Source organism: Letharia lupina (genome assembly GCF_014066315.1).
Source record: "Letharia lupina isolate WasteWater1 chromosome Unknown contig_4, whole genome shotgun sequence".
Classification (NCBI taxonomy): domain Eukaryota; kingdom Fungi; phylum Ascomycota; class Lecanoromycetes; order Lecanorales; family Parmeliaceae; genus Letharia; species Letharia lupina.
The window spans coordinates 1859028-1884665 of NW_023502973.1; the positions used below are offsets into that span (position 1 = coordinate 1859028).

The 25638-nt window shown below is 33.7% G+C and overlaps 6 protein-coding genes across 6 annotated transcripts; 1 reads left to right on the plus strand and 5 right to left on the minus strand.

Annotated features, from left to right (window-relative positions):
• Window positions 1-9553: 9553 nt before the first annotated feature.
• HO133_008071 (uncharacterized protein) lies at window positions 9554-11547 on the minus strand (the record flags this gene model as incomplete). The annotated part of the gene is made up of 3 exons (XM_037298939.1): window positions 9554-10955; window positions 11015-11303; window positions 11376-11547. 3 exons carry the CDS (start codon window positions 11545-11547, stop codon window positions 9554-9556), a joined length of 1863 nt encoding a protein of 620 aa, XP_037156275.1.
• A 2893-nt stretch (window positions 11548-14440) lies between these two features.
• On the minus strand, window positions 14441-16229 carry HO133_008072 (uncharacterized protein; the record flags this gene model as incomplete). Its single annotated transcript, XM_037298940.1, has 4 exons — window positions 14441-14530; window positions 14581-14603; window positions 14655-16023; window positions 16107-16229. The coding sequence occupies 4 exons, from the start codon at window positions 16227-16229 to the stop codon at window positions 14441-14443; spliced, it is 1605 nt and encodes a 534-aa protein (XP_037156276.1).
• A 501-nt stretch (window positions 16230-16730) lies between these two features.
• On the minus strand, window positions 16731-17002 carry HO133_008073 (uncharacterized protein; the record flags this gene model as incomplete). The annotated part of the gene is made up of 2 exons (XM_037298941.1): window positions 16731-16897; window positions 16948-17002. 2 exons carry the CDS (start codon window positions 17000-17002, stop codon window positions 16731-16733), a joined length of 222 nt encoding a protein of 73 aa, XP_037156277.1.
• A 21-nt stretch (window positions 17003-17023) lies between these two features.
• On the minus strand, window positions 17024-18322 carry HO133_008074 (uncharacterized protein; the record flags this gene model as incomplete). Its single annotated transcript, XM_037298942.1, has 7 exons — window positions 17024-17053; window positions 17104-17154; window positions 17209-17296; window positions 17350-17482; window positions 17531-17892; window positions 17944-18244; window positions 18301-18322. 7 exons carry the CDS (start codon window positions 18320-18322, stop codon window positions 17024-17026), a joined length of 987 nt encoding a protein of 328 aa, XP_037156278.1.
• Window positions 18323-18622: 300 nt separating this feature from the next.
• HO133_008075 (uncharacterized protein) lies at window positions 18623-21032 on the plus strand (the record flags this gene model as incomplete). The annotated part of the gene is made up of 5 exons (XM_037298943.1): window positions 18623-19752; window positions 19808-19952; window positions 20016-20480; window positions 20536-20898; window positions 20946-21032. 5 exons carry the CDS (start codon window positions 18623-18625, stop codon window positions 21030-21032), a joined length of 2190 nt encoding a protein of 729 aa, XP_037156279.1.
• Window positions 21033-21508: 476 nt separating this feature from the next.
• HO133_008076 (uncharacterized protein) lies at window positions 21509-22421 on the minus strand (the record flags this gene model as incomplete). Its single annotated transcript, XM_037298944.1, has 2 exons — window positions 21509-22033; window positions 22323-22421. The coding sequence occupies 2 exons, from the start codon at window positions 22419-22421 to the stop codon at window positions 21509-21511; spliced, it is 624 nt and encodes a 207-aa protein (XP_037156280.1).
• Between the last annotated feature and the right edge of the window lie 3217 nt (window positions 22422-25638).

Here is a 25638-nt window from a genome sequence, read left to right on the forward strand (position 1 = left end):
TATAACTATATATAAAATATAAATAATCTTACTTAATATTCGTTTAATTCTAAATTTAAATTATTTTAGAAAAATATATAATATAATATAGAGTTATAGAATTAATATTCTACTACTTTAAAAGATAAATCTATTTAATAAGATTACGAAATATTATAAAAAACTATTTTTATAAATAGTTATTATAATTTATCAAATCGAAAAAAATAGAGTTATTATTATTATAAATACTAAATTTATAAAGTAGTAGAGAGATAAAGACTTAAATTATATTATTTATAAAGAAGATAATAGAAGAATTCTAGTCTGCGAGATTAAATATAAAAGATATATACTTATAATAATATTAATATATATCTTAATTAAAGAAGATAAAAGGCTATTATAGCTAAAAGTAAATATAAAGATATTTAAATAAATATCGCTATAAACGCCTTATAATATAGTAGAGAGAGATTAAAATCTTACGCTAATCGCTATAAATAAAGTCTTTATAATTCTCTTATCTCTCTTATAGTTATAAGCGCTATTCAAATTATTATTAAATCTTAATAAAAATAATATATAATATCTAATAAACGATTAGAGGATTTAAACCCAAATCTTAAAATCTTTATATATTTCTTAAAAGATAAAACCTTAGTTTTTAAAATTAATTAAATTTATATTCGAGATAATTAGATAGAAAAGTTAAAGGATTAAAAAATAGCGTTTAATAAATTATTTATTAATTATAAAACCACGATAGCTATAATAAAAATAATTTCTATAATTATTTAAAAATTTAAGCGATAAAGATTATTACTCTTATTTCTATAAAGAAATTAGATATAAGTCTTATATTTAAAAATATTATAGATATTTTTAGAGAAAAATTTAATAAAAGAATAAATAATTTATAAAATATTAATAGTATGATTTATAAAATGAATTATAAAGAATAATTATAAAATAAATTAGAAACTTAAATATAATCTATAGCGTAATCGTCTATAACTATAAAAGAAAAGATATCTTAAATTATTAAACTTTAAATTAGAAAAAAGAATAGCGATTATTAAAACGCGCGAGAAATAGCTTATAGATATATATAATTAATTCTATTTCTATAATATTATAACTAAATATCTTATTCTTAATAAGAAGTTAATAAGATAATTTTTTATAAAAACTAAGTATATAAATTATAGCTTTATTAAGACTCTTAAGAATAATTAAAAAGAGATATATATAGACTTAAAGAGTATTCTTAAAATAATAATAGACTATTACTAAAATCTTTATAATATAAAACCTTTAAATAAGAAAGTTTAAAATAAAATTTTATAATATATAATAAATCGAGTAAGTCTAATAAATACTAGTAAAATAAAGAGTCTTATTAAAGCTTATAAAATATAAGTTATTATTCGCTAGACGTTCTTAAAAACCTCGCTAAATAAAGATAGTCTTTTAAGCGAGTTTTATAAGACTATTATAGAGTAAGAAAAGAAGAAAAAAGAGAAAATTTTAATTATTATTATTTAATTAATTTTTTTCTATAACTAGATATAGTGAAAGTAGAAGCTTTTAAAATATTAAACGAATAGAATTCTTATTATTCTTTTTAAAAATAAAGAGAAATAAACTAATATTAAGAATTATTATTCTTTATTTATTATAAATATAAATTATAAAATCTTTATAAATATTCTAATATAATGTTTAATAAAGACTTTAGACGAGATAATTAGCAAATAATAATTAATCTTCTTATCGAAGAGACTTATTAATAATAATATTAAAATAATTTAATATCTAATAGTTAAATATAAATCTATTAAGAAGTCATCGTAGAAGTAAAAGAAAATCGCTATTCTTTTTTTTAACTAGAAAAAAGTATATAACTAAATTAATTTAAAGAATATAGAAAAATTTGACTTCGAGATTTAGTAAGCTTTATAAAATAAGAATATTAGAATCTTAGAAGATATATAGAACTTAATATATATAGTCTTTATAGTTTTAACTAGAATAGTATATAATAAATATCTTTCTTAAATTAACTATATTATTAATAAATTAATTTCTAACGCTATTTTATTAAATTAGCGTTTATTACTTTTAATTCTATATATATAAAGATTAAATATACTTCGATAAAAATATTTTATAGAGATTAATAATCGTCTTATTCCTTTATTAGAGATTAGCTTTTAATAAATCTATCTTATAATCTTAAATAAGAGATTAAAAACTATTAATTTTAGCGATAGAATTAAAAGTCCTATTTTTATCTATTAGCGTCGCTATAAATTAAGAATTCTAATAAATAGAATATAAATTACGATTTATAATAAATTTAAGATATTATATATAGAGAACCTTCTTTAATAATTACTTTATAAGAAAATTTAATTAAAATTTTATTTTATTTAAATATTAATATAATAATAACTATATCCTATTTATAATATTAATTAATTCTTATTTTATATATAAATTAAGTATATAATATCGAAAGCGATATAAGAAGAATTCGTTATTATTTTAAATCGATTAATTTCTAATCTAATATCTAAAATAAAAACTATTAACGAGATAATCGCTTTTATAATACTTAATTCTAATTTAAAAGATATTAATAGAAGATAATAGAATATTCTTTATTAGACTATTATTTAGACCTTATAAAAGTATTATCTCTTATATAATTTTAGCGATCTAGTTATATATTAATTCTTAAATATTACTTAAAGTTATTATCAAACTCTAATTTAAAAGTAAATCCTTATAAATTAAGTTTTATATCTCTATAAGAGATATTAAATCAAGAAATATAACGTATAAATATTTAAAAATCTTTAAGACGAGTTTTTTAATCGAATAAAGATTTATAAAAGCTCTATCTACTTAATATCTAACTTCTTCGTAATAATAAATTAGATTAAGCGTAGAGTAATAGAGATAATTAAGAAGTTAAATAATATTATAAAGAATAAGAATATAGATATTAGCGATATTAGTGATTAAGATAAATTAACAAGCCTAAATCTATTATTTAAATAGTTTTCTAATTTTTATTTATTTATACTCTTTTATTTCTAATTTATTTTGATTTAGTATTAATTTAATAAAATTACTTAATATAGTCTCCCTCTATAAAGGTCTTCGCGTAATACTCTATATATACTTAAGCGAGAGTAGTTTATAGATTCGAGTTTCTATAGATTTTTAGATGGGGCACCTTCGTTAAGGCGGCTATCTCAGCTAAACAGCCGAATAAAATAAAGAACTTTCAAATCAAGTATTTCACCTACTACTTTCAATAGAATTATTATAACTTTTATTATTAAAATCTTATACTTATACTTATAATATAATATTATATCTAATAATTCTTAAATAAATAACAAATTTAAATATTTTAATTAAATGATATAATATAAAATTAGTATTATATTTAAAGAGAGTAAACTATTATAAAAGTACGAGTAAAGGCCTATGAATTAAATTCATAATCATTTTTTTGATTAGGGCTATCGAGTAAATTTGATGAGCGGTCTTTGGTGAGCGATCTTTGGTGAGCGATATTTGAATTCCTTGCCTTTAAATATCTATAAGACTAAATTTAGTAATTCTTTTTTTATCTGAAAGCCCACATTACGTTCTATAATTTAAAAGAAACATCTCAAAATTTTAATAGAAAACAAAAAAGTTATTCCAAAATCAAATAATGTGCACCTGTTTTTTGATCAGGGCTGTCGAGCGAACTTTGGTGAGCGATATTTGAATTCCTTGCGCTTTAATAATTATAAGACTAAATTTAAAAATTCCTTCTTTATCTAAAAGCCCATATTTCGTTCTATAATTTAAAAAAAAAATCCCAAAATTTTAATAGAAAACAAAAAAGTTATTCTATGTGTCAATAATGTACATCTATTTTTTTGATAAGGGAGGCGCGGCTCGGCGCGGGAGGGCGAGATTTTGATGGTTGCGGACGCTAATTTATTTACCCGCGATGAGTCAGCCGGTCTAACCAAAGAGCGTAGCGAACCCGAAACTATGATTGGCTGCACATACAAATTCAAGGTTTTCAAGCTCAGCCCTATCTTATTCTATTATATATACTGATTAATTAAAATTTATATAGATTTCTAATTATCTATATAATTTATAATTAATATCAAAAAAATTATCTTTTATAAAATCTTTATAAATAATTTATCTAATATTTTATATCTTTAAATTATTAAATAAACTAGTTTCTATTAAATATATCTACTAAATATTAATTAAATTAAATATAAAAATTATATTTATAAAAGATATTTAATTAATTATAAAGTTAATTAATTTTATTATATATTAATAATAAATAATAAAATTTAGATTTATTTAAATATAATTTAAATTAATAATATCTCTTTTAAACTTATTCTATTTAAGCTTAATCTCGCTAGAGAGAAAAAATTAATAATTAAAATCTATTTAAGAATAGAAATAAGCGTTATATAAATACGCTATAAAAATTTATATATAAGCTATTAATCGCTTCTTTAATATTAATTTTAAAGAAAAAAATCTTAAAAGGAATAAGATAGAAAATATTTATTAAAGTAATAAGTGTCTTAATTACTATCTTAACTAGAGCTATTAAAAGAGAATTCATTATTATTATATAAATTTCTATTAGAAAAGTACCTTTATAAATATCTTTATAGTAAGTATCTTCGTAAATCCTAATATAAATATTATTATAAATATCTTTATAAATATATTTAAAAGAAATAAAGTTAGAATTACTTAAAATCTTAAATGAAAATATATTTATAAAATATATTCTAATAGTATTAATATCTTTAATATAAGTTTTAATAAAATTTGTAATTAGATCTATAATTAATTAATAATCTCTCTTAAAGTAATTTAAACGATATAAAGTTTTTAGAATCTATCGCAATCTTTTATTAAATTTACTTACTCTTTTAATTAAAGTTAATACTTTTAAACTATTTAAATCTTAAATTTATTAAAAAATAAAATAAAAACTTATTATATAAAAAGAAGTTAACTCTCTTATAGCTAATAATATTTAAATCTTAATAAATTTACTCTTAAATATATATACTCTAAATAATAAATAAATTTATAAATTTAAGCGAGATCTTATAAAGAAGATTATATAATATAAAATCTAATAAGTAATTTATAATTTTAAATAGCGCGAAGGCGTAGACTTTAATAAGACTTTTATCTTTATAATTAAATTAATAAATTATAAAGTAATCTTTACTTTAATAATAGCTCTCGATTAAAAATTAAAATTAATAAATATTAAAAATATTTTTCTTTATAATAATATAAAGAAAATTATCTATATAATATAATCTATAGATTTTAAGATTAATAATAAATATAAAATATATAAATTAAAGAAAACGCTATATAATTTAAAGTAATTCTTAAAAATCTAATATAATACTCTCTTTATATATTTAAAAAAATTAGACTTTAAATCTATTATAACTAATTTCTTAATCTTTACTAATAATATTATAATTATTATAATTTCTATAAATAATATTCTCTTAATTAATCTTAATAAAATAGAAATTTAGAATATTAAGAATAAGCTTAATAGTTATTTTAAAATAATTAATTTAAGCTTATATATCTACTATCTAAATATAAGTATTATTAAAAATTATATTAATTATATTATTTAATTTAATTAAATAAAATATATTAAAAAGTTTCTTATTAAATATAATATATAAGAGAAAAAAAATATCTACTTTTATAAATATCGAAAGATATTAAATATTTAAAGAGAACTTTTAAATCTTCGTAATTTCTTATATTAAGTATTAGTTAATAATAGAGTTATTAATATATATAATACTTAATATAAGATTAGATATTATACTCGCGATTTTAATAATATCTTAATATAACTTAAACTCTAATAAAATCTATTAAAAAGCGATTAAGTAAATCTTTCGCTATCTTAAATAAATTATTAACTACGAGTAAAGGCCTATGAATTAAATTCATAACCATTTTTTTAGATTAGGGCTGTCGAGTAAATTTAATAAGCGATCTTTAATAAGAGATATTTAAACTCCTTGCCTTTAAATATTTATCAGACTAAATTTAGAAATTCTTTTTTTATCTGAAAGCCCACATTACGTTCTATAATTTAAAAGAAAAATCTCAAATTTTTAATAGAAAACAAAAAAATTATTCTAAAATTAAATAATGTGCACCTATTTTTTTTTTAGGGCTATCGAGCGAAGTTTGATAAGCGAACTTTGATGAGCGATATTTGAATTCCTTGCGCTTTAATAATTATAAGACTAAATTTAGAAATTCTTTCTTTTAAAAAGCCTATATTTCGTTCTACAATTTAAAAAAAAATCTCAAAAATTTAATAGAAAACAAAAAAGTTATTCTATATGTTAATAACGTATATCTATTTTTTTAATAATTGCGGATACTATTTTATTTATCCGCGGTAAGTTAGTCGATCTAATTAAAGAGCGTAGCGAACTCGAATTTATAATTAGCTGTATATACAAATTCAAGATTTTCAAGCTTAGCTCTATCTTATTCTTTTATATATACTAATTAACTTATTTTTAAAAAAGATTTGAAATCTTTAAATAATTATATTAATATCGATTAAATCGATAATTAAGATATTTATTATTTTACTTCTAGATATATATTTAATATTAATAATAAGATTATTAATTAATTATTAAAGCGATAATTTATTATAATACTTTTAATTTATAAAATTAAATATATTAATTAAATATATTAATTAAATATATAAATTAAATATATTAATTAAATATATTAATTAAATATAAACTATTAAGAAAATAATTTAATAATTTAATATATAAAATTAATTTAATTTTAATAATAAATAAGCGTAAATAATAATAATCTTTTATAATAATTAAAATATTATAATAATAGCTAAAAATCTTTAATTCTATATTTATATTAAATATATTAATATTTAATATTACTATATATAAGAATAAATTATTATTAGAGATATTACTCTAAATTATATTTTTATTAATTAATAAATAATTAACGATTTTATTAAAACTCTTTATAAGAATAAGTTTAAGAGATTTTATTAACTTATTAGACTAGAATATTACTTATAATTTTATTATAATTTAATAACCTTAATATAAAAAAGTTATCTATTTTAGAGAAGCTATTTTATTAATTTTTATATTATAAAAAGTCGATTTAAATCGCTTATTAAGTCGCTATATTAAACTTAATAGTTTATAAACTTATTATTTTATATTAAAATAGCTAATTCTTTAGCGCTATTATCGCTATTATTACTAAAACTTCTAAAAGTCTTTTAAAGAATCTATATCTATTTATTATTAATATCTCGAGTATTATATCTTTAAATTATCGCTATTATAATTACTATTATTAAGAATTAATTATTTAAAATAACTTCTATAGAGATCTTATAGTCGACGATATATAGCTAGAAGAATTTCTTTTAATTATTTTTATTATTTTTATAAATATTCTCTAGTTTTAAATTAATCGATTTTTAATATATATTAGATAAATTAAAAATAAAATTTTCGAAAAATCGTTTTTTAATAAAAAGTAAAATTTTAAATAAGGGCTATAATTTAATATAACTATTTTCAAATTTCGACTTTTTACTTTATCTATTCTATTCTAAATATTATAAATTTTAAATATTTTAAATATTATTTTTATTTATATAAGAAAATAGAAATATAAGAAATATATTTTTATACTAACTATTTACATCTACAATTCGAAAAACTAGCCCGAGATTTTGAATTTACCGAGTACGCTACTTGTACCCGAGACTATTCGAGACTATCTTAGATCGATTTTATAACTTTTTAATTTCGAGTGCTACTCTATACTACTCGGATACTATATTCGATATTAGATATATTTTATTATTAAAAAATTTTAAAGCTTAAGATCTTAGCTATAATAGAAGAACTTTAAAGATATATTTCTTAATATTATTTTAAATTTAATCTCGAAATTAAGTAATTTAGATAATTTTCTTATAGAGATATTATCGATAGCGATCTCGAGATATTATATATATTATTATTAATAACTAAGAATATCGATATATTAATAATTCTTAATATTTCGAAGTCTCGAAGAATATTATTTCGAAGTCTTAAAGAATATTATTTCGTATCTCGATAACTTTAAGAGTTATTTATTAAATCTCGAGAGCTTAATAGTAATTAGAGTTACTCGAATATATATAAATAGTACGAGTACTATAACTAGTATATATCGCCTCTATATACTCTAGACTCTTCTATACTATTAAGGCTAGATTTCTTAAATTACTAATATAATATTAACTTATCTTAATTATTCGATATTAATTTACTCTTATTATTCGACGCTAACTTACTTTAATTATTTAATTTAAATTTTATTTTAATTATCTAGTATTAGTCTTACTTTAATAACTCGATAAAAATTAATTAAGTTATTTAACTCTATTTACTTAATTTTAATACTATTAATATTAAACTTTATATTTATTAAATTTCGCTTATAAAAGAATATATACGAAGAAAAATATTAAATTCGAATTACGTAACTCTTAACGTCTTAATAATTATATAATATAATTACGTAATACGTCTTAACGCGCTCGTATTAAGTTACTCTTTTCTTTTATAAAACTTAATAATAAATATAACTAAGTATTCTATCTTTATATTTTAATAACTTATATTAGTTATAAGCTTAAAAGCGTATAATCGCTTTTCTATATATATATATATTAATCTAGAAAAAAAGATATCATAATTTCGTAAATAAGAGTAAAAATTTATTAATAGAAATTTATTATATAAGAATCGAACTCTCTATCTTTTATTATTAAAGTCTTAAAAAGCGTAATTATATTATAATCGCTAGAAGCGAGATAAGTTTTGTTAATTATTACGACTAGATTAAGAGGCTATTACTAGTAGTTTGTTACCAAATAGTAACTTATACTAGTTGTAGGCTTGAAAGCGTACAACCACTTTCGCGCACACATCTATGGGGTGTGTCGATGTATAGAATAGGGGTGTCCGAATAATACATCCCATGATGCATCCCTTTCGAGTAGCCTTCAACATTCAGATAAGGGCTTCCTCAAACGTAAAGCTTAACAGGTTATAAGGTCAATGATACACACACGAATACTTGCACACGAACTGATAGGGTACATCGATAATTCTTTTGTAGCATATACATAGACTGGTGCGGGAGCTCTCTTCCCAACCAGTCAAACGTCATGCAATCGCAAAATGTCTCGTCAACGCGTTGATGTTTCTTCCCCGACGCCAAACGCAGAAAACACTTGAAAGTTAGGGGTATCGATCCAGAGACGCCATGCTCACTCCTTTGACCATGCCAATAACCCTTTTCCGTGACTCCCATATTCCATGCGTACTGATGTTGATATATGTCCGACCTTCCAAGTCCGGGCAGATACGTTCATTGATCCCTGCTCGGTCTAGATCTCGCGGTAGTCTGCCGGCCTTTGCACATTCCGTCTGGCTTGATGGCGATGTGGATTAACCGGCTTGCGAAAGTACGCGCTGTCTTCCTCGTTGGTCGTCGGAGCGCTGAAAGTCGTCCGCTGTTGATTAGCAAATGAACCCATTCCTTGGCCATTCATGCTCTGGCCATTCATTCCAATGCCATTCATGTTCATGAAGCTATTGCCCGGCGCATTATATTGATTGTAGCCACCATTTGGCATCATACTGTTCTGGAAGCCACCCCCCGCCATGTTCATGATTTGCTGTGGAAAGCCGCCTCCCCACACGTTATTCCAGTCGTTCCCCGTGAATGATCCATTTGCCATCAGCATAGGGTTCGGCATCGCACCATTCATGTTCATTACAGGCGCCATGCTCATCGGCACGCCCATGAAGCCATTCATGTTGGGAAAGGCCATGGAATTCATCGCTTGCGGCATTGTGAAATTCCCATTCGAGAGCGAAGGTTGTTGATTAGCAGGCATGTTGGATGCTACGCCTGTCTTCTGCTGGTGGAATTCTGACTTGGTACCGTTGACAGATTTATGCTCTGGAACTCCAACAGCGGGAGCAGGTGCCTTACGCTCGTTGGCAAGCTCTGACTCGGCAGGCCGTTTCCGTGAAGTGGCACTAATGGCCTGAGATTTCTGCGGCGGCGTTGTCTTGACTGAGTCGTTGTTAGGTGGCGAGTCAACACCTTTCTGTGGCCCACCTTTGACCGGGCTCTTCGAGCTCTCTTTTCGAACCTGATCGGCAGCCTTTTCTTCCTCATAGCTTCGAACCTTGGTCATCATTTGCTCATCAGGCACTAGATCGTCAATCGGAACGTTCTCAGTAGAACACTCGGGGCAGCGCAAGTCGTTTTCGAGTAATGTATTAGTGATGCAATCACGGCAAAACGTTGATTGACAGCATGGTGTCTTTGTAGGATCTACAAACAGATGCTTGTCGATCGAGCATTCTAATCCTCTGTCATGAAGCTCTTTACTACCACGCGCAGCAGCTTCCTGGGCCACGGCAGCAACCTTAGCCTTCGCCTGAAACTGCGCCCATGCTGCTTTGTCAGGTTCTGCGATGACCCATTCTCCCTCAGCATTGACCATGATTCCCGCCGGTTGTTTTGTGTCATCCATGGTACCGTCGTTGACGAGCGACGTCGGCTTCTGAATCGTTTTTAGGAATGAGCGAGGGATTCCTGTTGTGCGCTTTACACGAGGTCGACCGTCGTATGCAGGGTCGTCGTTCGTGGGACACACCATAATCCAATGGCCCTTTTCGCCACATCGGTAGCAAATATATCCAGGAGGAGGAGGATGATCTGGCAGGTTCGCCGGTTTGCCTTTATTGGGGCCAGCGCGGTGCACTGGTGTAGCACTTTCATTGATTCATTTTAGTAGTCAAACTCCTTCATTCCGTGGAGACTCGAAACTTACCTGGCCATTTCTTGTTGTTGCTGCGCCCACTGATCTGCGCCCATTTTGAACATTGCCGCGATCCTTTCCTCTTCGTTCTGGGCTCCGTTCATCGCTGTTGCCCCATTGGATGCGTTGGAAGACGAGGGTTTAGTTGCGGGGGCTTCCATTCGATGAAAATTCTTCGCATTTTGAGGTATCTTGCCAGATACATATCGTGCAGCCCCTCCTCGTCCTGCTTTCACAGCAGGAAGTCTCTTCGCGATGACGGTAGTCGATCGGGGTATTATTGAGGTATCGTCATCGTACTCTGCAGCCATTTTAGATTCTCGGACACGACAAATTCCACGGGGAGCATAGTCTGCGCCGTTGGCAAACTTACCTTCGTTGGTGTCTTCAGAAGTTATGATCAATTCAAAGTCTGTACCATCACCAAGTCGATTCATGGTTATGATCTCTCGTTTCAATTCGAAGACCGAGATGCCAGTCCCATCAAAGGCTACCCTAGATGGCTCCCTTTGAGATTTGAAGCGGAAGAACACGGAAGAGGACATGATGCTTAGGATCTAATTCACAGATAGTTCAGATAGGGAGGCTTGTTGAGCGATAATAGCGTCCGAGGAAAGCGAAACCGGGTGTCGTCTGCAAGGGTCTAGGTCGTGGAGGCTCAACAGCAGTTGGTGAGGTCGTAGACCCACTCAAGAACGATCTTAGGACGTCGAACGGCAAGATTCAAGATTAGTATTCTGAACAAGAGATTAATTGTGTCTTGCAATATCCTAAAGCAGTCTGTTCTTGCTAGCACAAATCGTTTTCTTGGATTTTGAGCGCTGGATGAGCACAAGCACAGAGTTCGCAGTATGCCTGATTACAGAACCCTCTGACTCGTATACACAGCAGAAACTCCGAAAAAGAAAGAATTTGAATGTTAAACAGTGGACAGCAGTCCCTAACAGCATCAAAAACCCCAGGCACGAACCCAATGCCAGCAGTATTCCCCTCCTCCAATGTCCTCAACCAAGACCAGGATATTAATAGGCCTTGACCTTCTTGTGTTTGGATTGATGTGAGTATGATAGTATGTGCTAGATGACTCAGTCGCGAGTCGATATCGAGCAGGGAGCGGGTGAGCGGGTGAGCAGAACGACGCCAACGTAGAGTCGATCTGGACTGAACAGTGGAGAAAGAGGCGAAGGTCAAGATGTGTCTGAGATGGGTGTCAAATCAGCGTGATGTACGCTGCTGTTGGTGAAGATTGATTGTGGATTGATGGATGAAAGGAAAGGAAGAAATGAGTTGGAAAACTTGAAGAAAGAGAATGGAAGGCGGCAAGGCGTGGATGGCTTGGCGCTATGTCAAGTGGCAAGTTTGCATGACTCAGCATGGCCTTGCCGCCTTTCAATTTTTGCCTCCGTCCCTCAGCTAAGTTTCTTCGGGTTATTCGTATATACCCGGAAGTGCCCGATACCTGGTAATGCCCGATTTCAAATCCGATAAGTCCGGCGCAACACCAAAATATGGGCATTGTCTTTGATTTTACTATATATACTATCTGAATAAGATATTATACTATATCGAGGCTCTATAATATAGTAAAATACTATAAAGAATAGTTTACTTATTTATAGCTAATTACTAGCTTCGCTAATAGATAAATTTAAATATAAGCTTTATTATAGACTTTATTAAAGGCTTTATTATAGTAATAATAGCGAGATAAAAGAGATAGAAGAGATAAAAGAAATAGAAGAGATAAAAAAGATAAAAGAGATAATAAGATAGTTAAAGAAGATATAATAGAAGAAGAGATAGTAAAAGAAAATATAATAGAAGAAGAGATAGCGACGATTTTTTCATAAATCGATAGATTAATAAGATCTAAAAAACGTTAAATTAAATTCTGAGATATATTAATATTACTAGTAATAAAAGTTTAATATTATTCTTTATAATTATATCGAGTTATTATAGAATTTTAATAAAAGATAGATATTTTAATATTACGTTAAACTTATCGAATTTTAAATCAAATATTACTAGATATTAAATACTTTTAAATATATACGAATAATATAATCTATTTATCTTAGCGAATATCTTAGCGATTTACTATAACTTTATTTAATAGTAAATTTATAGTTCTAGAATAATTTCTTAAAAAATCGTATTAGTACGTTATCTTCGCCTTTAGATAATAAAGATTTTAATATATTTTTAAAAAGTTACGATTAAAATTCTTAATATATCTTTCGAATCTCGATTTATTATCTATAATATTTTAACTAGCGTAAAATCTAGATTTAATAAAACTTAATAATATATTCGATTTATAAGCTCTATTATAGTTATAATTAATCTTTACTATCTATTTCTATTACTTAGATAAATTACTCTTATAAGAAAATTATCTAAACTAATTATTTTTAAAGTTAGATTTTGAAAGCGTGAATTTTTTAAGTGCGAAGTTAGAGAGCTAATCTAAAGGGGCTTGGTGAGGGCCACTAAGCTGAAAGGGCTTAGCGATTCTTGGCACGTCTGAGGGACTGGGCAATTCAACACCTCTAGCACCAGTTAGTGCTTGAATCTTTGGTGTTTTCAACACGAGTACAGCTTGAGCTGTCTTAGTTATAGCTTTTTAATGTGCACCAGGTGTCGACAGATTTCTCCACCCCGAGGTTTACCCGGCTACTGCCGGCTTCCTTCCCCCATCAAAAACAATATTCATACTCTTGAATATCTACATAACCACACTATGGATCCACCTTATACTTCTACGCGTAACCCTCCTCTAGCTAATTACGAGGCTACTACTCGCCGCAAAGCCAAATTTTTGAGGCTATTGACTTACGGGCCTCGATCAATCGATTCGAGATATATATAATGAGAAAGAAATCCTTTATGATATGGGTAAGTATTGACTACGAAGGCGTAGAATTAAGGGGTCTTCTAGCACAAGATATACCAGCAAAAATCGCCCTGGACGTACTCCCAAAATTTCTACAGAAATTCTTCGAAAAATGGTCAATCCAGCCGAGAATCTACGGGTCATTCATGAGGAATTTGAGGGGATTTCTATGTACGAAGTCCCGGCCCGTATCGCTGAAATGCCTTGGCGATATCGTCAACTAGTAGAAATTGGTGGTAGACGTATTAAATCTGATTTATGGTGATATTCAGAAGGAATATATATGGTAGATTCTTAGTTTTCTTCAAATGCGTGCAGTAGCCGGGTAAACCTCGGGGTGGAGAAATCTGTCGACACCTGGTGGTGTTGATGGATCGATGTTCGAGAATGAAGGCTTTGCAATGCGGGATTTCCGGCTTACATTGTTGCTCAACCTGAATTGGTGGCGAGACTGTATGTTACTTGTAGCTTTCTTGAGTCTATCTAGTTGTCTGAAAAAATCCGATATAAATGTTTCCCGTGCTTGGATATTTAATGACCGTTCACATTCGGTCTTCAAATCGTCTCACCAAGAAGCCCTTCTCCGCCAAGTAATCTTTGACTTCCTTCACTGTATACTCGGCACGGTGGAACTATTGAGGGCTTTAGCAAGTAGCGATGACAGATTAGTGTAAAGACATACCATGCCAGCTCCCAAAGCAGCATCTGTCGGTGTTAGCTCAAAGACTTGTTCAAAATGTGCGGGACTGCCGGCACCACTCGATGATATGACCGGAATCTTGACCGAGCTTTTCACATCGTTAATCAACTCCAGATCGAACCCGCTGCTGCTGCCGTCCTTGTCTATACAATTGAGTAGAATTTCGCCGGCGCCCATAGCCTCAACTGCTATGACCAATTGATGGACGTCAATATCTCGTCCTTCGCGCCCACCTTTGATGGTGCACTGGTACCAGCAATATTCCTCACCTGAAGGGCCAGGATATTGCGTTTTGATTGCGTGGTGACCCGTCTCGTTAGGCGACTTCGTGTAGACCCGCTTGGGATCGACGCTGACCACAACCGCTTGGTTTCCATACGCAGCAGAGATCGTCTCAATTGCCGTTGTCCTAGATAGGCGTTTCCCGTTCTCAAAGTACTCCTCAGCAGCCACAACAGCATCGGATCCAATGCTGACCTTGTCAGCACCAGACTTGAAGTACAGCGTGGCGACTTCGAGAGCTGATACTTTCGTACCGTCGATATCAATCGTGTCCCTGATCCCTCCGCCTATCGTCAATGGTACAAAGACGTTCTCTGACGTTCGCCGCAATATTTCGAGCATAGGCAAGTCTGCTAAGGGACAATTGCGGAAAGACGTGATATTGAGAAAGGTTATCTCGTCAGAGCCTTGCTCGTAGTATCTTCGGGCCATGTCTACCGGTTTACCCAGATTTCGGACTTGCCCTCCGCTCACAGCACTGCCTTTTTCCCGGACGTCATACTGATCTCCCTTCGTAACCACCAGATCACCTTGGTCATTCGTGCGTACATCAAGGCACGCAATGACTCTGCGGGTGAGGCCTTGACTGGTGTCGTTCTGTGATACTCCTCCTAAAGACTCCCACCTTTTGCCTTCAAGGAAGGCTTTGAGGACCCTCAAGCCAGCAACCCCACTCTTTTCCGGATGAAACTGGGTTGCGAAGACATTACCTCGGCCGATGGCGCCTACAAACTGCTCCTCGCCGTACTTTGCAATTGCAACGGTCCAACCATTGTGCTCAAGTAGTCCTAGCCGGTACGGAACTGCGTACGAGTGGACGTAGTAGTACTTGCTGCTATCTCGTAGCCCATAAAAGCTTTCATGCTGCGAGGCACCGTTCTCAGACACTCTGGCCGAGTTCCAACCAATGTGCGGGACACTTTTGTCCACATTATCAAACTTGGTCAGGCTTCCTGGGACGATGCCAAGACCTGGAACGTTCGGGTTCTCCGCAGATCCATCGAACAATGCTTGAAGACCGACACATATTCCCATGAAATTTTTTCCCGACTCGATGTGCTTACGAATGGGTTCGAGATAGCCACTGCGGGAAAATTGAGTGAGACAATGTCCAAAATGACCCACACCCGGTAATATTAGTGACTATTTTCATGTTATCAGCAACTTCACTGCTGATCCTTATCTCAGCATTCTTTCCGTTATCGGTTTGAATGCTGTCCACGAACCTCGGCCTTTTCAATATCTTTAGGTTCTTTGATCCATTCTATCTGAAAACCCAGTTTTTCGATCGCATTCGCTAGAGAGCGCACATTGCCAGCAACGTAATCTAGGAGATGTACGGTAGACATAATTTATCATGCTCACTTGATGACCTATTCAAGAACGTATAGACTAATCGCAACGAAATTAAGAACAGAACTTATGAGTCATCTTTGCACTTTCTCAGAAAATCTCGACATCTTCAAGTACACTAAGGTGGATACTTTATACTAAGTTTGGCGGCAGTCTTCCGGGAAGCGCGGCAAATTCGTCTAGGTACTCAGATTTGAAGTTCATGCCACGGAATACTCATACGCCCAAGCTCCACAAAGACGAAGTCATCTATGGAAAGGCTCTCCTGGAAACGCAGAAAGTCCAGCTACCGCTAAACGGAGCGCTTATATTTCCCTTTCCACCACAGGACCTTACTCCATTACGCCTCGTTAATGGCTTATGAAGTTTGTAGCCCAAAACAGAGACTCTGGTCTGCAACCTCAACGCGTGGATTGGCTAAGTTTTCGAGAAGTCAGTCTGGGCAGATACAGGCACTGAAAGCCGTAAGAGTATAGTCCTCTTATCAAGAGCGTAGATCAACCCGGAGACGTAACATCCGAACCCCGATCTTGGGCAGCCGCGCTCTTGAGGGTGTATGTGGTGAAACCACATATTGGAGCCAGGTCTGCATTGCTTTTGGCGTCGCTTTCTGGGGGTGGCAGAGCTATTACGATAAGTCGAATTATCTGCCATATGACGGATGCTAAGAAAAGTGAGATGGAATTCCTCTTTGCTCCGTTTGTTGTAGCTTACCCTCGACGTCACGAAGGCGGAGACCAGACCAGAATTCAGCGCAGTCCACGCCCATCCAGCACATTTTCTGCCACGTCTATGCGAGATGGACTAACCCTTTGCGAGGCTGCAATCCAGTTAGCAGGTCAAAAGGATTAATGCGAGAACAAGCTTTACTGGAGAAAATTGGCGTAGCTTGACACCGCCCTCGACAAATACAGCCGCTGTCTGCTCATTTTGATTAGGACTGTGGTTACCTGATGTGCGAAGGGATGTGCTAACTTCATTGTCCATGCCATAACCTTGTGAGTAGACAACTTCGGATATCCCAACCTGAGTGATTTTGATGCTGCAAGTCAAGCAAGGACAGCTACACGCAAAGCGTTAGCTCACACAGATCAAGAGGCTTGCCGCGGGACCTACGTATTGCAATAGAGAATAGAGCCTTCTCTGATCCGTTCTCGACCTGCTTCAAGTAGCGCATTCTCTTCCGCGTGAATGCACCTGCACGTTGAGAGACTGACACCAGCTTTATGTCCAGCATTGCATCGTGCACCTGGCAAGTTCAGCGATACATCTTCCACGCTTTCTTGGGGACACTAACAGCCGCCTTCGTTACAATTTTTCAGATTTCTAGGCGTACCATTGTAGCCTGTACTAATCACTCTTTTTTCGCGGACAAGGACACATCCTACTCGCCGTTTCATGCAATTACTCCTTTGCGCAGCAAGGGACGCTAGTTGCATGAAGTACTGATCCCAATTTGGTCGTAGGCGTTGCTCATTCGCCAAGTCTAGATCCCGTAAGGTCTCATGTAAAGTATCAATGGACTGCGTCTGGTTTACTAGGCGAACTTCTGCGCGATCAATGAGGCAAGCCAGACCGATCTTCGAATTGTACAAATGGTCATCATTGCGAAATACGAATTCTTCCAGGGTTGGCGAGGCCATGTTTTGCTGTTCACATCTTGATTGTCAGTCTCCTAGGTCTGGGGCTATTGGTCTTTGCCAAATTTACCGATTCTTGAGACGTTTCCACCGCATGCTCACGGGGGCATCCACACTAACGAGAATGAAAGATGGCCGCCTTAACAGGTTCTCTAATATGTTTTCATCCCACACATCCGTCATTACCCAGCGTTGCTGCCATTGTTTTGTAACGAAATCCAATAGAGATTGCACACAGGCAAAAGAGTTCTCTTTGGCATCGTGTTGCTCGACTTCCAGTAGTGGAGATGGTTGTAGAGCCAGATGCAGCCTTACAAACCCAACATTTTCTGTCAGATATTCGGCAACTGAGTTCTTCCCCGCGCAGATCCCTATAGCATGTTATGAGCCTCTCAGGCAAGGGAATACGTGTAAAGTGATGACTTGCCTCCACATAAACCAACAAGCATTGTGATATTTCACTAAATGGCAATGCTACGATTAAAAGGACAGAGATTCATAAAGCGATCGACATGCTCGAAAGTGTCGAAGCCAGGTACACGCGTGTGATCGGCGTCGAGGCCCGGCCCGACCCGAGGGAGCCCTACCTGTATGTAGTGTGCGTCACCCGACCCGGACCTGGGATCTAGGACCTGGGGCACCTGCCTCAGTCGGCAGCATTGTTTACTGACTGTACAGACGAAGTACTTGTACATATCGGCCCCGCTCTTGACGTGAACGACATCAGTGTGACTCTTACGCAACACGCAATGTTGAAGTTCGCGACCTTCACCTCAGACATCGAACTGCCCTTCTACACGTCTCTCGCTTCTCATAAGATCAATCATGATAAGCTCGACGACTCGGCTAGAAGGCTTCTTGGACTATATGAGATTAGATCGAGCGATTCGCCAGAGGCTTCATGTCGCCTGCAGATTCATGGCAACGCGCTAACGAGTGATGCTGTCCCGGCGGGCTTTTGTCGAGCTGAAGGCATGATCAAAAATTTCAACACAATCGAAGATTATAGAAGTCTAGACAAGGGAGCGGTATTATCGCAGGCAGCTTGCACCATCTGGGATGCGATTAATGATGGCACGATATACTCATGCCCTTCGCTACTCGCCTCCTTCACTGCGATCTGCTTTGCAGACCTCAAGAAATACAAGTTCACCTACCTCTTCGCTTTTCCAGCTCTCCACTCAGACTCCCCTTGGAGACTAGTACCCAATGTGGGATCGCGTCTGGGATTGGATGAAGGTAGTCATGGAGAAGGCGATGCGATTATTCACATGACAGGTGAAGAGACGGCAGCACTAGTGGACTCCGTACAGACCTGGCGATATAGAGTTGATGCGCGGCAGCACGGCTTCTTTCTTGCCAAGAAACGACGGCCAAGCTCGTTCGTCGGGTACACTCGTAAAGGTGAAGCAACTGAAGATGGTAGTGGCCTGGACGATGAGACTGGTTATAGGCCAACAACCCCTGGGACACCCGGGGACAAACTGGGATTCACTTGGGCTGTCGGGTCGCTGATAGATTATGAGCGCGAGTTCTTTGAAGACATACCCGAAGAGGATCGATTCGTCGGTTTCACGGATCCCTCTACGTACCCAACGTATCCGGGCTGGATGCTACGAAATCTACTGATTCTAATACGCAGGCGATGGAAGACGGACAGGGTCCAGATCATATGTTATAGAGATGTCCAAGCGCGCCGGGACGAAGCAAAAAGTATCATACTTCCATTGGTGCTGGAAGCCAGTGATGCATCTACCTCATCCGCTCAGAACTCTTCACTTTCAGACAAGATGCCAAAAGTAACAGGCTGGGAGCGTAACAGCGCAGGTAAAGTGATGAGTCGGATTGCAAATCTAGGGGAATACATGGACCCTCAAAGGTATTCTCGAAGTTGGAGTTCGAACCAGAGAGCAACATCTGACTGCTATTCCTAGATTGGCCGATCAAGCTGTTGATCTGAACTTAAAGCTTATCAAATGGCGCATTGCACCGGGGCTGGACCTGGACAAAATCAAAGACACGAAATGTTTACTTCTAGGGGCAGGGACATTGGGCAGCTATGTTGCGCGCAATCTTATGGTGCGTATATGGTTTTCGCTAGCTACTGGCTTTATTGTTACTGAGCGGCTGTTCCGATCCTAGGGTTGGGGCGTTCGAAAGATCACTTTCGTTGATAATGGTTCCGTGTCATTCTCCAACCCTGTTCGCCAACCGCTCTTTGATTTCGAGGATTGTCTTGGTGGCGGAGCAAAAAAGGCAGTCCGAGCATCACAAGCGCTGAAGGAGATATACCCCGGGGTCGATTCGAGCGGCTACGTGATGTCAGTTCCTATGGCGGGCCACCCTATCATGGACGAAGCGGTTGTCAAGTCAGAGTTTGAGACCTTACAGCAGCTCATCGAAGAACATGACGCCATCTTTTTGCTCATGGACACCCGTGAAAGTCGATGGCTGCCGACGGTTATGGGCAAAGCAGCAAATAAAATAGTCATGAACGCGGCGTTGGGTTTCGACTCCTTCGTTGTCATGCGGCATGGTATGAGCAGCTCCAGCCCGGGGCAAGAGTTGGGTTGTTACTTCTGTAATGATGTTGTAGCTCCGGCAGATGTAGGTCGACCATCGAGCTAATAAATTCCAAGAGGCTGATCACCTTCTCTCGCAGTCGGTGACAGATCGAACTCTTGACCAGCAGTGCACAGTTACCCGTCCCGGGATTGCAGCGATAGCTTCTGCAATGCTCGTCGAGATCCTTGTGTCCTTAATACAACATCCATTAGGAGCCTCCGCTCCAGCGTCATCCGATACAACGGAGGACCGTGGAGATCATCCTCTAGGTCTCGTGCCTCATCAGATTCGTGGCTATCTATCAAATTTCCAGAACATCATGATAAAGGGCAAAAGCTACGACTGCTGCAGCGCTTGCTCGGACAACATCACTGGGGCTTTCAAATCTGAGGGTTGGCAATTTGTAAGGAAAGCACTCAATGAGAAAGGCTTCGTCGAGGATCTCAGCGGATTAGCAGAGGTGAGAACATTGTCAGTACCCAACATCACAAGACTGACGCACCGCAGGTCCAGCGATCAGCAGAGAAAGCACTGGCCGAGATGGAATGGAGCGACGAAGGAGAGAACGAGGAAGGTGAAGGCGAGATAATCTGAAGAATGGTTGCACAGTCTGCATTTTCCGGCCTCAAGGTGTTGTGATTGGTTGACCTGCATTGACATTGAAGCTGGCATTTAGTGGAGTTTGAATAATGTCTTGGATCCACGTTGTTGGGGTTTCAGCGCTGAGACGTGTATCACTATTGCGGTAATATATACCACTTATATTCGAAGCCTCTGTTCCTCTAGTGATGCTACGAGCCAGCTCTTCTTCTCAGTGCGACAAAGTAAGCTTCCTTTGATTCCTGTTCAATACGTCAGCCTCACCGTTATTAACAAGGTTTTGATCTCTCACGCTGCGTGAAGATTCTGGCTTCTCTCTATGGACCCTTGAAAAAAGGGTCTTCAATCGGAGCTCTAGAGCCTTGTCCTCTGAACCTTGATAGAATTTGCAGACGAAATGTCCGCCAGTTCGCAACGTGTCGAAAGTAAAGCGTAGTGCAGCGTCACATAGATCCTATGATGCCCTCCAATTAGCTTTCTAGAGTGTACAAGGTCGGTATTGCTTTTACCATACTACCGGCATGATCTCTGAAGCTCACGCCGCTCGTATTCATCATCCTATAATACGGGTCACTCAGACTCCTCTTCCAAAAGCCTTCTGTCTGCTCCCAGGGTTCGGACATATCGCTGAGCACAACATCCACCATTCCGCTGTCCACCTTGCCAGTCCCAGACCTGCCTCCCCTTGTTTTTTGCGCGGCTGAAACAGCATGGCTCGAGGTTTCCACGTCGGCTCTCTTCTCAAGCTCGAGGTAGCTCCTCGAGCTCTGTTCAAGATCTTCCTCCGTCATCTGGTCTTCTCCCTCCTCTGCGATAAAGGATGGCTCCTGTTTGATCCGTCCTCGATCAGATTCGCGCAGAAACCTCTTTACTTCCTCCTGTATAGCTGGTGAGAGGAAATTTCCTTGAATGGTCGAGACACCTTTGGGTGGTTGAGCGGGGATAATGTCAATACCCAGCACTCTTCCGTTGGGAAAAGTACGGTCTACTGCAACCTAAAGCGGATAAGACACATTAAATGCTGCGCTGAAAGTAAAGACGTAGTGATGACCAACTTGCGACCAGGATCCAGGAGCGTACCCCTATACTTGTCAGCGCTCGGTGTTGGATTTTAGAGAGCATGTGTACCAAATCCACAACTGTCTGACCTCCACGGAATATCTTGTATCTCTCATTGATCTGATCAGTATGTTCAGCAGACAGGACTCGCCCAAGAAGGTCATGAAATGGACGGCGGGCTAGAGCTGACCTCTAAGAGCTTGAATGCAGCGCGGCTTTTCAGACCTTGTACTTTTGCATTGACGGCATATTTGTCTTTGACTTGTCGTGTCTGCCATCGTTTGGAGGAGGCTGAGGAAGAGTATTGTTGGATAGGCAAGCCATCCTGTTGGACCAGCAAACGTCCTCCCAGCGCCCAGCGAGCCTGACAATTTGTTTGGACGCAGGTACAAGTCAATGTAGGTTGGAATAGATCTCTGTATTTGGAGCCACTTTTTGGCCTTCTACGAAACATGAACTCAACAAATGGCCATGACTGCTAAGAGTACGGAGAATGGGGTCCTGCACCCGCCAAGGGTTAGGTCTGCTACTAGCGCGAGTGCAGAACTTCTGGTGTCAACCTACTCCGGGTTACAGCTCGGTAGGGGTGAAAAAAAGTTCGGCAGGGGTGAAGCTTCGGCATATGCTCGCTTCACCCCGGATGAACTCATAGCATATGCTGAACGTATCCGTTTCACCCCCGATCAACTCGGGCCGGGTCTGTCACGGTACGCCAAGGCCTCCTCCAGAGCCACCACCCATTTGGGCCTAGCGTGGCTTGGCACCACACATATCTGCCCTGCAGGCACATAGAATAATCAAGATCTTTTACACCACACATGAATTCATGACCCAGTCATCCATTTCCTTGACAGGGTCGAAAATAATATCGTCACTTTAGAGGGGGATAGAGGTATATACTATGTATATGCTATAATTTTATTTATTTAATTAATATAATTAGAAAGCTAGCTTTCTTTCTATCGATAATTTTAAAAAGTATTATTAAGATCTAAATCGAGAAAGTTAGATATTTATTCGAGAAGTAACTAAATTTCTTAGCTATAAATATTAAATTTTATTAATAATCTTAACTTTATCTTCGTCTCTCTTTATTTCTTCTTTAAAAGAATTTTATCTCTATAAATTATATCTTAATTAACTCTTTTTAATTATAATATCTCTTTTTCTACTATTATATATATTATAAATTATTATTAAAAAAAGTATTAATAATAGAAAAATAAATATATTCTTTCTTAATTATACTTTTAAAATTAGTTATAATTTTAAAGAAATTAATAAAATCTATAATAATATTAAGATTCTATACTTTATAATATTATAATATACTATTAATCTTAATCTATAATATCTTATAGATTTTTTTAATATATATTTAAAGACTTTAATAAATCGTTTATTAAACTTCTTTTTAATTTTTCTTTTTAATATAATAATTTTTAATTTCGCTATTAAGATTCTATATAATATTTAATCTTTAATATATAAGATTTATATTAAAATTATAATTTTTCTACTTAATAAGATTATAATATTTATTATTTAAAGAAATCTATTTATATTTAATAAGTAGAGTAAAATAAAGAGTTTCGAAATATAATAGAATAGATAAAAGATACTTAAATTCTCTATAAATATAATATTATTTTAAAACTATATAATAATATTATTAATATTATTACTATAAGTAAAGATAAGAATAATAAATATAAGAATAATAAGAATAAGAATAATGAGGATAAGAATAATAAGAACGATAATAGAATATATTACGAGTAATTACTTAACGCTCTCGAGAATATATACTCTTAAATATAAAGCGAGTCTCGCTTAATCTTCTTAGAACGATTAATATTTAATTATAATATATATATTTACTCGACGATATCTACTATAATTCGATATAATAATTATAAAATTATAGAGAATCTTATATATTTTAAGATTAATTAACGATATAATCTATTTCTTAGATATCGCTATAGAAAGAATTTGAAGAATTAATTAAATATAGTATTATAAATATATTTAATTATAGCGATATTCTTAGTATTTTCATAATATTACTTAGCTAGCTTTTTATTATTAAGTAATCTATATCTTAGTATATATTAAGTAAGTAACTTATTATTATTAATAATTATATTAATAAATATACTATTTAATAAATCTGCATATACTAAGCATCAGCACCGTATATTCTATATATACTCTAAGGATTTCCATATCTCGCATACGTAAAAATCGCTGGACTGAATTTAATTTTCTTCACCCCCGATGAGGTGCTGACATATGCTGAGTGTATTCCTTTTACCTCGGACGAGGTGCATATACTTAGCATCTACTCACCTCTGCCGAACTTTTTTTCACCCCTACCGAGCTGTAAGCCCCACGAGTACTGTCCAGAAGTGAGTTCTTTGATAGAGCGAGGACATCAATAGATTAACCGATATTCGGCTAAGTGAAAGGATTTATTAGTGTCCTCGCTCTATTAAAGAACTTACTTCTGAATAGCATAAGTATATATCTTAGTTAAGCTCGGTTAATTGAAAAGCTAGCTTTCTTTCTATTAATAAATTTTAAAAAGTATTACTAAGATCTAAATTAAGAAAGCTAGATATCTATTCGAGAAGTAACTAAATTTCTTAATTACGAATATTAAATTTTATTAATAATCTTAACTTTATCTTCGTCTCTCTTTATTTCTTCTTTAAAAAAATTCTATCTCTATAAATTATATTTTAATTAATTTTTTTCAATTATAATATCTCTTCTTCTACTATTATATATATTATAAATTATTATTAAAAAAAGCGTTAATAATAGAAAAATAAATATACTCTTTTATAATTACATTTTTAAAATTAATTATAATTTTAGAGAAATTAATAAAATTTATAGTAATATCGAGATTTTATACTCTATAATATAATAATATACTATTAATCTTAACTTATAATATCTTATAAATCTTTTTAATATATATTTAAAAGCTTTAATAAATTATCTACTAGATTTCTTTTTAATTTTTTTTATCGATATAATAATCTTAAATTTTACTATTAAGATTTTATATAATATTTAATCTTTAATATATAGAATTTATATTAAGATTATAATCTTTCTATTTAATAAGACTATAATATTTATTATTCGAAGAATTCTATTTATATTTAATATGTATAGGATTAGTATAGAGTTGCGATATTAGTATAAGTGGGGAAAAAAAGAAGGGGGGGGAAAAAAGGGATATAATAGAATAGATAAAAGATACCTAAATTCTCTATAAATATAATACTATTCTAAAACTATATAATGATATTATTAATATCATTACTATAAGTAAAGATAAGAATAATAAAGATAAAGATAATGAGAATAAGAACGATGAGGATAAGAATAATAAGAACGATAATAAGATATATATTAGAGCAATGGCACTTAACGCTCTCGAGAATATATACTCTTAAATATAAAGCGAGTCTCCCCTAATCGTCTTTTTAAAACGATTAATATTTAATTATAATATATATATTTA